This window comes from Mustelus asterias, chromosome 9, assembly GCF_964213995.1.
Source record: "Mustelus asterias chromosome 9, sMusAst1.hap1.1, whole genome shotgun sequence".
Taxonomy (NCBI): Eukaryota; Metazoa; Chordata; class Chondrichthyes; order Carcharhiniformes; family Triakidae; genus Mustelus; species Mustelus asterias.
In genome coordinates, this window is record NC_135809.1 from 89,972,387 (window position 1) to 89,985,285 (window position 12,899).

General features: G+C 45.4%; 1 protein-coding gene across 1 annotated transcript in view; it reads left to right on the top strand.

Moving 5' to 3' along the window:
• LOC144499259 (anoctamin-9-like) overlaps nt 1-12,899 on the top strand; it is a 178,046-nt gene that overhangs the window by 62,456 nt on the left and 102,691 nt on the right. Inside the window, exons 9-11 of the mRNA XM_078221374.1 lie at nt 2,419-2,583; nt 7,658-7,694; nt 8,610-8,721. Of these exons, the coding sequence (XP_078077500.1) occupies nt 2,419-2,583; nt 7,658-7,694; nt 8,610-8,721 (314 nt within the window). The remainder of the gene's footprint in view (nt 1-2,418; nt 2,584-7,657; nt 7,695-8,609; nt 8,722-12,899) is intronic.

Here is a 12,899-nt window from a genome sequence, read left to right on the forward strand (position 1 = left end):
GGGAGGGCCGATCGTTGTCTGCGGTTGGGGAGGGGGGGCGATCGTTGTCTGGTGGGCAGGGAGGAGGAGGCGGGTCAGATGTTCCTCTGGGGGGTGGGGGGGGGGGGTGGTGAGTGAGGCCAGATCGTTCTCTGAGGGTGGTGTCGGGGTGGGGGGCGGGGGGTGGGTGAGTGAGGCCAGATCGTTCTCTGAGCGGGGAGTGTGGTGTGGTGAGTGAGGCCAGCCCATTCTCTGGGGGGGGGGGGGGGGAGAGTGAGGCCAGATCGTTCTCTGGGGGGGGGGGCGGGGATTGAGTGAGGCCATTCTCTGAGGGAGGGGAGGCCCGATCGCTCACTGGTGGGGGGGCAGATGGATCTCTGGTAGGGGGCAGGGTGGTCCGCTGCCACTCTGCGGGCGATCAGTGGGGGGGGAGGGGGTAGGGGGTCGCAATCGGTGCGGGTAGCGGGAGTGGGTGGATAAGGGAGACAGTGATGTGTGTGGGGACCATCGCTCCCACTTTTCGCTCCCGTGCCGCTTTCTCCGCTTTCTGTGGCCCGGGAGCGATCTGACACAGGCGTGCTTTTTCAAATTGTTTTCCAACCGCGCATGCACAGTTCAGAGCTCCGATCGTTTCGGGCACGATAAGCCCCACCCCCGAATGGGACCCGTGATTTTTGTTTCAGGCTGAGTGCGTATGGGGGCGCCTGAAAGCAGATTTCTAAGTCGGATCTGAATTAAGCCCAGATTCAGCACTTAGAATGAAAATGGTAAAATCAGGCCCACAGTGTCACCTGAAGGTGGCCCTCAGGAGCATTCAGATACCCACCATGGAGTGAATTTTATAGCATCCACCGCCCAATTGATGGCCACTTAGGACCTCATTCTGCCACTGCCATAATAATACATGCGGCAGGGAAAGTCAGAAGAAAGTTGGCCATCCTGCAAGTTTAGCAGCTCAGGCTAAAGGTAGGAAGGAAAGGCACGAAACTCCTTTGGGATAGCCCCTGTGCCAATTGGGGGCACACACACACTGACCAAACTAATCAACCTATTTATGCCTTTCCCATTCTAGCCTTTTAAACGCCAAACCCCTCTCCCCCCCCAACACCCTGCCACATCTCTCGCCACGTTCCCTGATCTTTCCCTGAACAGAATCCGTGGACTTCGTTTTAAGTCCAGGAGGTGCCTTCCTTCCTTCTCAGGATTGTGTGTTATTCCAGCAGTGGCCATTACTTCCTTCTGGCTCTCAAGTACTATAAGGCCTCCCTGCCAAACTGATTGACTGGCAGCTCTCGAGGGCTGAACTTCCTTTGCCTTCGAGGCAGAAGATCCACTCCCAGGCAATTAACACTGCTCCCAGCCTATTATCACTGGGGGGAAGCTGGTTTTAAAGTTGGTGAGCTAAGCCTCTTAAATGATAAATCACTGGACACAAATTTCCAGGAACTGGAGCAGGAGGATTGGATACTACAAATGCCACCTTGTTAATGAATGAGACAACACACTAGCTCTGTTGCAGATGGATGCAGGAGCAAACCAAGAGTTCAAGATTCTGAAGAAGGCTGTTTAGCTTGCACTGGGAAATGATGAGTGCAATGGGCATTGTAAGGGCTGATCCTTCAAAATGGCAACTCATAGCTGTGCTGCAAAGCTCTTCTGGCATGGTCCATGCAGTAGAAGCGTTATTTGAGCATGCATATTGCTTGTGGTTCATGCTGTAAGTTGTTGGATGAGTTTTATGAAGCAAATTAGGCACTGGGACTTACCAAAATACCACAAGTCCGGGCCCCTTATTTATATTTTAATTGTTTTGAATTGTATACTCTGGGCACCTATGGAAAAGCCTGATCTAATATTGTGGAGGACACGTTTCTGGATCAAAATGAACACTTTTCCTTTCCAGCATATTGGAGACTTTTGATCGATTTAGCATCTGAAAGCAGGCACAACGTAATTATATTTCTAGACCAACATAGTTCCTTGGTATTTCTATTTAACGTGCTAACTATATCAATGTTGTGTATACCTCCTCCTCCTGTCCTTTATTGTCTGTCTTTATTCAATATGTATCAACTATAAGTATTATGTTGTGTACGTGTCACCCTGTTCGTAGATTTTACTATTTATTTTGGTTTTTAACTATCTTAGTTATTAGATTTATTCACTCCATTTTTCTGTTACTGTCTCTGCCTGTGCTAGCTGTATGAATGTTATGGTTTTCCCTCTTAAACCAATCAAATACCTTCACCTGTGTTGGCCATGTTAATGTTGGATATCTTTGCTGTGACTCCCTTTTACTACTGTTGTAACCCCCTTGTGTCCTTCCCCAACTGCATTTGGCTGTGTATGTTATGTAAGTTTTTGTATCTTTCATAATAACTTTCCTTTACTGTTCCTGAACTCTCTTTGACAATTTTTGTTTCTTCTTTTATTTTACAGATTACCATTATAATCAGTATCACACTTGGCATTGTGATATTCCGAATTGTGACAGCTGTCATCCTGACAAAATCATCAGTGGATGTTATGCATGAAAATGCCAATTCAGTGGCTATAATAATTAGTGCTATGTTGCATTTCGTCATAGTTATAATAATGACTAAGGTATGACTGGTGCAATTCACTTTGTCCAACTTATGAGAAATCCATTTCTAACATCAGACATACAAATCAGTATTTTCTCAGAGTACTCAGATCACAGAGATTTTATTTTTCAGTTGGCACATCAAGACACTTAGCAGCATAGATCTGTTTCTAAACTTGGATAAAATGATGACTCTGCTTCCACCGCCTTTTGAGGAAGAAAGTTCCAAAGATACACAACCCTCTAAGAGAAAAAGAAATTCTCCTCATCTATCTCAAATGAATGACCCCTTATTTTTAAACAGTGACCCCCCCCTAGCTCAGGATTTTGTGACAAGAGTAAACATTCTCTCCACCTCTTAAAAATTTCAATCAAGTCGTCTTGATCTTCAATCAAGTGAAACTCCAGTAAATATAAGCCTAACCTGTCCAACCTTTCTTTAAAGGACAACCTGCTCATTCCAGATATTAGTCTAGTAAACCTTCTGTGAACTGATTTTAACGCACTTACACCTTTCCTTAAATAAGGAGACCAATACTGTATGCTGTACTCCAGATGTGGTGTCACCTGTGGCCCATACAACTGAAGCATAACCTACCTGCTTTTGTAAACAATTCATCTCACAATAAACGATAACATTTTATTAGCTTTCCTAATTATTTGCTGTATCTGTATGCCTTTTGTGATTCATGCACAAGAACACCTAGATCCCTCTGAATCTCAGAATTCTACAATCTCTCACCATTTAGAAAAATGCTTTTTTAATTCTTCTGCCAAAATAGACTTTCACATTTCTCCACATTATGCTCCATTTGCCAGATCTTTGCCCATTCACTTAAACTATCCATGTCACTTTGTAGCTTCCTAATGTCCTCTTCACAATTTATTTTCCTATCTACCTTTCTGTCGTCAGCAAAGTTCACAACCATACATTCAGTCCCTTCATCCAAGTCATTTAAGAAATTATAAAAAGTTGAGGTCCCAGCCGGATCCCTGTGGCACACCACTTATAACATCCTGCCAACCAAAAAAAAGACCCTTTTTTGCCAGGCAGCTGAATATTCCGGGGTATAAGTGTTTTAGACGAGACAGAGGAGGGGCTAAAAAAGGTGGGGGAGTAGCGATATTAGTTAAGGAGCATATTACCGCGGTGCAGAGGGTCGACAACTTAGAGGGGTCATGTACTGAGTCGCTGTGGGTGGAACTCAGAAACAGGAAGGGTGCAGTCACTATGCTGGGGGTGTACTACAGACCACCCAACAGCCCACGGGAAGTGGAGGAAAGGATATGTCAGGAGATTCTGGATAGGTGCAGAAAACATAGGGTTGTTGTAGTGGGGGACTTTAATTTCCCTAGCACAGACTGGAAAGTGCTTAGAGCTGGGGGTCCGGACGGGGAGGAATTTGTAAAATGCATACTGGAAGGTTCTTTGGAACAGTATGTAGATAGCCCGACTAGAGAGGGGGCTATACTGGACCTAGTTCTGGGAAATGAGCCCGGTCAGGCCGTCAAAGTTTCGGTAGGGGAACATGTGGCAAATAGTGACCACAACTCTGTTAACTTTAGGATAGTAATGGACAAGGATGAGTGCTGTCCTACGGGCAGGGTGCTAAATTGGGGGAAGGCTGACTATAGCCGGATTAGGCAGGAATTGGTGGATGTTGATTGGGAGAGGATGTTCAAGGGTAAGTCCGCGTCTGGCATGTGGGAGTCTTTTAAGGAACTATTGATAAGGCTGCAGGATAGGCATGTGCCTGTAAAAAGGAAAGATAGGAAAGGTAGGATTCGAGAGCCGTGGATAACCAGGGAAATTGAGGATCTGATTAAAATGAAAAGGGAGGCGTACGTTAAGTCCAGGCAACTGAAAACAGATGGAGCTCTGGAGGATTACAGAGAGAGTAGGAAAGATCTCAAACGGGGAGTTAGAAAGGCAAAAAGAGGTCACGAGATGTTCTTGGCAGGCAGGATTAAGGAGAATCCTAAGGCATTCTATTCATACGTTAGGAACAAAAGAGTTGTCAGGGAGAAAATCGGACCTCTCAGGGACAAAGGAGGGGAATTATGCTTAGAACCCAAGGGAATAGGGGAGATCCTAAATGAATACTTTGCATCGGTATTCACGAAGGAGAGGGGCGTGTTAACCGGGAGTGTCTCGGAGGGAGGTGTTGACCCGTTAGAGAAAATCTCCATTACAAGAGAGGAAGTGTTAGGTTTTTTAGGGAACATTAAAACTGACAAAGCCCCAGGGCCTGATGGCATCTATCCTCGACTGCTCAGGGAAACGAGAGGTGAAATTGCTGGGCCTCTGACGGAAATCTTTGTCGCTTCTTTGGACACGGGTGAGGTCCCTGAGGATTGGAGGATAGCGAATGTGGTCCCGTTGTTTAAGAAGGGTAGCAGGGATAACCCAGGAAATTATAGGCCGGTGAGCTTGACGTCCGTGGTAGGGAAGTTGTTGGAGAGGATTCTTAGAGACAGGATGTATGTGCATTTAGAACGGAACAATCTCATTAGTGACAGACAGCATGGTTTTGTAAGAGGGAGGTCGTGCCTTACAAATTTGGTGGAGTTTTTTGAGGAAGTGACAAAAACGGTTGATGAAGGAAGGGCCGTGGATGTCGTCTATATGGATTTCAGTAAGGCATTTGACAAAGTCCCACATGGCAGGTTGGTTAAGAAGGTTAAGGCTCATGGGATACAAGGAGAAGTGGCTAGATGGGTGGAGAACTGGCTTGGCCATAGGAGACAGAGGGTAGTGGTCGAAGGGTCTTTTTCCGGCTGGAGGTCTGTGACCAGTGGTGTTCCGCAGGGCTCTGTACTGGGACCTCTGCTATTTGTGATATATATAAATGATTTGGAAGAAGGTGTAACTGGTGTAATCAGCAAGTTTGCGGATGACACGAAGATGGCTGGACTTGCGGATAGCGAAGAGCATTGTCGGGCAATACAGCAGGATATAGATAGGCTGGAAAATTGGGCGGAGAGGTGGCAGATGGAGTTTAATCCGGATAAATGCGAAGTGATGCATTTTGGAAGAAATAATGTAGGGAGGAGTTATACAATAAATGGCAGAGTCATCAGGAGTATAGAAACACAGAGGGACCTACAAATCCTTGAAGGTGGCAACACAGGTGGAGAAGGTGGTGAAGAAGGCATATGGTATGCTTGCCTTTATAGGATGGGGTATAGAGTATAAAAGCTGGAGTCTGATGATGCAGCTGTATAGAACGCTGGTTAGGCCACATTTGGAGTACTGCGTCCAGTTCTGGTCGCCGCACTACCAGAAGGACGTGGAGGCATTGGAGAGAGTGCAGAGAAGGTTTACCAGGATGTTGCCTGGTATGGAGGGTCTTAGCTATGAGGAGAGATTGGGTAGACTGGGGTTGTTCTCCTTGGAAAGACGGAGAATGAGGGGAGATCTAATAGAGGTATACAAGATTATGAAGGGTATAGATAGGGTGAACAGTGGGAAGCTTTTTCCCAGGTCGGAGGTGACGATCACGAGGGGTCACGGGCTCAAGCTGAGAGGGGCGAAGTATAACTCAGACATCAGAGGGACGTTTTTTACACAGAGGGTGGTGGGGGCCTGGAATGCACTGCCAAGTAGGGTGGTGGAGGCAGGCACGCTGACATCGTTTAAGACTTACCTGGATAGTCACATGAGCAGCCTGGGAATGGAGGGATACAAACGATTGGTCTAGTTGGACCAAGGAGCGGCACAGGCTTGGAGGGCCGAAGGGCCTGTTTCCTGTGCTGTACTGTTCTTTGTTCTTTGTTCAATCAAAAATAGACCCTTTTTTGCCTACTCTGTTTTCTGTTGGCTAGCCAATCTTTTATTCATCCTGTTTATCCAATGTGTTACCCATTACACCACGAGCTTTACTTTGCACAATAACCTTTGATGTGCCATCTTATCAAATGCCTTCTGGAAATCTAAGTACAGCCCATCCACCGGTTCCCCTTTATCTACAGCATCTATTACTTCTTCAAAAGATTTTAGTAAATGGGTTAAACATGATTCCCCTTTCACAAAACCATGTTGACTCTGCCTGTTTATCTTGAATTTATCCAAATATACCTGTTATAATAGCTTTAAAAACAACTTCTTACATTTTATGTAAGACAGATATTTCCCACTTTCTCCCTTTTCGAATAAAGGAGTTACATTTTCAAACTTCCAATACAATGGAAACTTCCCTGAATTTAGGGAATTTTGCAAAATTAAAACCAGTGCATTAACTATCTCCCTACCCACTTCTAGAATGAAGTCCATCAGACCCAGGGATTTGTAAGCCCACAGCCCCAACAATTTGAAAAATATATGTGGATGAGATGTAGAAAAAGGATGTTGGGGTGAGTCTTGATTGCCAGAAAGAATGATGGGAGTGTGGTGTATTTGAGAAATGTGAGAGATGGATAATACGATGGACCTCAAAAGTAATGGGCAAATGTATTCACTCACCTTGACTACCAGAGTGGGGCTTTCTTTCTGCTCTGCTGCCAAGTTCTTACACTTTGGGCATTAAGCACCTTTGTCACCTGTTCCAATTCCTTTTTGAAGGTCTGATTTATAGGCTAACTGCCCTTGGCAGAAACATGGCATTTCTACTGGCTTTCACTTGTCTCAACAGTGCTTCCAGGTTGGTGTCACTAAAGTGGAATGTTGTTCCCTTAGCATTTTGCAACATCACCCGACATCCTGAGGTCTCCCAAGTGATTGTCCAGGAGCTTCCAGCATATTTACTTTCTAGGAATTGTATCTTTTAAAATTTATTCTTTCACATGATACCTTTTAAAAGGAAAAGCTGCTTGAAGTATGTGGCTTGGTTGCACTAGTTGACCACCTGCAGTGCATAGAGGTTGCCAGTGTCACTGAGAGATGTACAGTGTGTGTGTGTGTGTGTGTGTGTGTAGGGGAAATGAAGTGAATACATCAATTTTATGTGCTTCCCACGTGAGAATTGGCACCTGCAGATTGTAAAGTGCAACCCCTGTGCCCAAAAACCAGGTCACATCGATTTCTGGATTGATGCGTCCATAAGTATTTTATCATAAAAAAGTGAAGAAGCTAATCGTTGATGTGTTATATTCCAGGTCAATTATATAGTTGCAAGGAAGCTGTCTCAGTTGGGTATGTAATTTTATAACTCTGAAGTACATTGTAAACAACATACAAGTTATGATTTCAAATATCCACAAGCCATTGTGAATGCACGTTCAGCAAGTCTTCCCCATATATCAGGAAAATCCTGTGCCTGCTTTCGATTGGGAAATTGTCCAGGCCACCAACATGACCCCAGCCACATCCCCTTCAACCCTCTGGTATGCCAATTGAAAAATATTTTTTAGAAAGCACCCATTTTAACCTGGACTTACTATTGGGGCCCAATATGTCCATCTAGTGATCAGAAATAGGAAAGTATCCAGTATAGGAAGTCCCAATTCCAAACTGTATTCTGGAACAACTCCATTTGCATTGTTTGCCTCATAAGGGAAAGGCAAAGATTTCACCTTCTGCAAAGCTAAAAATGGTAGTTGTTCAGCACACACATGTCTCTGCTATTTTCTGGCAGACTGCACAGGAGTGCCACTGGATATAATGGGTGTCCATTGGAAGCCTAAATTATTTTAGAGGCCATCAGTGTAATGGTGGGAACATTTCAAAAAGCAAGACAGTTTAGTTATGCTATGAATGTGAGTGGCATTGGCTTGTTCAATGGGTTAGACACTGCTCTTTAATTATGGGTAATTGAATTTAAATGCTACCCTGACTGGTGGAAGTTTTATTTGCTTACTGGTTGCACTGTGGTCAGTTTTGGCATCTTAATTCAGTTCCCAAAGGGCTTGAACCCAAAAAACAAAATCTGACACCAATGAACAATATCATAAGAAAGCTGCAGGGGTTAGGGAAAATGTCTCACTAGTGGAGTTGGAATTTTGGGCTGAGCCACATTTCAAGAAGAGGGGACAGTTGTAGTTATACAGGGAATGTCACAGTCAGGATAGATCAAAAATTCACTTGTAATGATCTTCTGATGTTCTGCAGAAAGGAAGCGCACTGTGTTGGCTCGAGAAAACAGCTTCACTATAAAAATGTTCACATTCCAGTTCGTCACAATGTTTGCTTCCAACGTTTACATTGCTTATTTTCTGGGAAGGTGGGTACTCTTATAAACATCCTGGTTTTTATCAATTAGCAAGTTCTTGATTCATTGTGAGCAATGTTATGAGAAATTTGCTAGTATTTTGAAAGAGTGAGTTTGTGTTAGGGTGGCACAGTGGCACAGATGTTAGCGCTGCTGCCTCACAACGCCAGGCACTGGGGTTCGATTCCAGTCTTGAGTGACTGTGCAGAGTTTTCCTATTCTCCCCATGTCAGTGTTGGTTTTCTCTGGGTGCTCTGGTTTCCTCCCACAGTACAAAGATGTGCAGGTTAGGTGAATTGGCCATGCCAAATTGTCCCTTTTTTGTCCACAGATGTGTAGGTTATAGGTGGATTAGCCACGGTAATGGGTTACGGGGCTAGGGCAGGGGGTGTGCTTGGGTAAGATGCTCTTTCAGAAAGTCAGTGCCGAATCAATGGGCCAAATGACCTCCTTCTGCATTGTGGGGATTCTAAGATTCTATAGATGCAGGCTGGAGGCATGTGGTGAAGGGAGGGGTGGGGGAATAGTGGTGTGGGATAATGTGATTAAAACTCCAAAAGTGGTGTTGGATCAGAAACCCAATGTGTCCCTGCACACTTCGGGGTTTAATCCAGAGCAGTTTACAAGTGGATGGGAAAACCCCATGCAGCTGTCAGGTAAGCCATTCAATGTTTAATTCCCCAATTAGCTCAGGATTTAACCTAGAATTCTGACTTTAACAGTTTGTGCTTCTGTTTCCTGAGCTGTGTGCAACTAGCCATCTTGAAGGAGGCAAAACTCCCAGCAAAGCATCAACAGAGCAGAGGATCAGCTCTCAATATATGAGCACTAGTGTCTCAGGAGCTTAGGCTCTTTTGGCCAGTCATTGCTGATATTACAGCACCATCAAATACGATCTGCTTCCTAGTGGACCAGTGGACATATGCCACCAGTGGTTGTCAAGTGGCTGTTTCAAAGGCCACATGCCCCATCCTTTGTTCTCTCCCTCTACTTGGAACAAACATACATACGAACATGAATTCGTAGCAGGAGTAGTATGCCCCTCAATGCCTACGTTTCCATTTGATAAGATAATGGTTGATCTGATTGTGGTCTCAACACCTGTCTATCCCCAATAACCTTTGACTTCCTTGTTAGTCAAGAATCTATCTAACTCGGCCTTAAAAATGTTTATTGACCCAGTCTCAACTGCTCTCTGGGAAAGAGAATTCAACATACTAACAACCTTATGAGAGAAATCCTAATCTTAGTTTTAAATGGGAGACTTTGTGCCCCTAGTTCTAGTATCTCCTACAAGGGATAACATCTTCTTGCATCTGCCCTGAGAAGTCCTCTCAGCGTTTTATATGTCTCAATAAGATTAACTTTCATTCATCTAAACTCCAATGGATACAGGCCATCTTGTCCATTCTTTCCGAATAAGAAAACCCCTTCGTCCCAGAAATCAGGCGTGTGAACCTTTCCTTCTCTCAACCTTTCCTGCTACTAACTAATTTCAATGTTATCCTTTCTTAAGTAAGGAGACCAAAACTGTACACAGTGCTTCAGATGTTGTCTCACCAAGATCCTGTAAACTTTGTCATTTTAATACTCAATTCCACTTTGCAATGAACAGCAACATTTCATTTGCCTTCCAAATCACTTGCTGTTTCTGCAAATCACCATTTTGTGGTTCAGATACCAGGGCACCCAGATCCCTCTGTACTGCAGTGTACTGCAATCTCTGTCCATTTAAATAATACACTGCTTTTCTATCTTCCTGTCAAAGTGGACCAGTTCACATTTTCTAGCATTATACTCCATATGCCAAATTTTTGTCCACTCACTTAACGTATGTATATTCTTTTGCAGGCTCGTTATGTCATCTTCACAATCTACTTTCCTACCTATCTTTGTGTCATGGCAAATTTAGTAACCATAAATTCCACCCTATGCTCTCTTCTCCTGCAAGGAGAGAAAACACTACTATGAATGTAAGAAATGGTTTGTGTGAAAGGAAGGAAAGGGCACCATTTGTGGAGGGTGACTATGAGGCATGGTATGAAATGGCATAAATATGAGGGTGAGCATCAGTGTTCGCTGTTCAGATGAGGATGTGAGCAGGAAGTGGAGCAGCTTGGTATTTTGATCACAGGGATTGTGCAGGAGGATGCTGGAAAAGTTAATGGGCAGAATATTCTCAGAAAAATTCTAAGGGAGTGATCTCACCAAAAGCTAAACCAGCGAGGAATGGGAGAGCTTCAGACTCGTTTTTTCGGTGAGTAAAAAAATCCAATCTTTTGACACTTTTTTATTCATTCATGGGACATGGGCGTCAATGGCTGGCCAACATTTATTGCCCATATCTCGTTGTCCTTGAGAAGGTGGTGGTGAGTTGCCAGCGTGAAATGCTGCAATCCACATGCTGTGGGTTGACCCACAACGCCATTAGGAAGGGAATTCCAGGATTTTGACCCAGCGACTTTGAAGGAACAGCGATATATTTCCAAGTCAAGATGGTGAGTGGCTTGGAGGAGAACTTGCAGGTGGTGGTGTTCCCATGTATCTGCGGCCTTTGTCTTTCTAGATGGAAGTGGTCGTGGGTTTGGAAGGTGCTGCCTGTGCATCTTGTTGTAGATAGTACACATTGCTGCTACTGAGCATCGGTGGTATAGGGAGTGGATGTTTGTGGATGTGGCACCAGTCAAGGAGGCTGCTTTGCCCTGGATGGTGTCAAGCTTCTTGAGTGTTGTTGGAGCTGCACCCATCCAGGCAAGTCGGGAGTATTCCATCACACTCCTGAGTTGCGCCTTGGAGATAGTGGACAGACTTTGGGGAGTCAGACTTCCCCAGATCACCCCTCCCCCTCCCCCCTGATCACCACCCCTGCAGAGTTTCCCCCTTCCCACCCCCCCAATCACTACCCCCTGCATTGTTCCTCCTTTTGCACCCCTTCCCCAATCCCCCAATCACCCTCCCCCATTACCATCCCTACAGAGTTTCCCCCTTTGCACCCCCCCCCCCCCGCCCCCCGGTCACCACCCCTTCAGAGTTCCCCCTCTCAGCCCCTCCCTGGTCACCAGCCCTGCAGCGTTCCCCCTCCCTCCTTCCCTGGTCACCACTCCTGCAGAGCTCACCCCCTCCCCCCAATCACCACCCCTGCAGAGTTCCCTCCCATCCCCCTCCATCAGCACCTCTGCAAAGTTTCCTTGCCTCCCCTCTTATTATAACAAAGCAGCCACTAGTGATTCTTGCTATGTTGCAGCCTCTGGGCACATTTGGTATCATGAGAGCACAGTACTGCCCTCAAGTGATGTTAGACGGCACATGACCCAGAATTAATGGACAGTCTCGAGGTGGGTCGTAATATGTAAGGACCTGGTATAGAGTCCTCTCCATACCTGTAAATATGTGCATAGTTAAATATTGTTTGTAAAGACTTCCTTGTAACTTAAAACTGCTTCATGGTGTCCAAGCAATATCCTTAATGGGTAGTGACAAAAGAACAGATCATGGAGCCAGCTTGGGATAAAAAAATCCACATCCTCACCACAATGCTGAATAACCGAAGAAAAATAACACCTTCAACACTTTCTGCAGTGAAGAAATCTCATTCCAGAAGCTAAGACGCTGAACAAGAGTCTGCACATTCTCCCCGCGTCTGTGTGGGTATCTTCCGGGTGCTCCAGTTTCCTCCCACAGTCCAAAAGACGCGCTGGTTGTTAGGTGCATTGGCCATGCTAAATTCTCCCTTGTCGGAATTTAGTGACTAGGGGATTTTCGCAGTAACTTCATTGCTGTGTTAATGTATGCCTACTTGTGACTGTAAGAAATAATAACTAAAACTCACTAGAAAAGACTGCAGAAGCTTTTTTTTCATAAAGCAATTCTTTGACCCCCCCCATGAGTGAGAAGTCTGCCTTCAGTCCCCTTCCTGACCCACAGCACACTGTCAGAGAGCAAGAAGTTCCTAAGCGGCTCCCCAATGCCACAACCATTTTAGGGCCTCAATCTTCAGCAGCGTAAATCTCGCGAAACATCCGGGAATGAGGCCTTTTCCCGCTGAAGAGGCCAGCAGCATAGCGTTGAGCAGGCCACTGCTCGTGCACCGATCAGTGCCAAGATCGACGCTTGTGCAGTAACCCCACACTGCCAGCCTCCCGATCGCTGGCCAGCCCCACGACTCCTCATCGCTGGCCCTCCAACTCCAT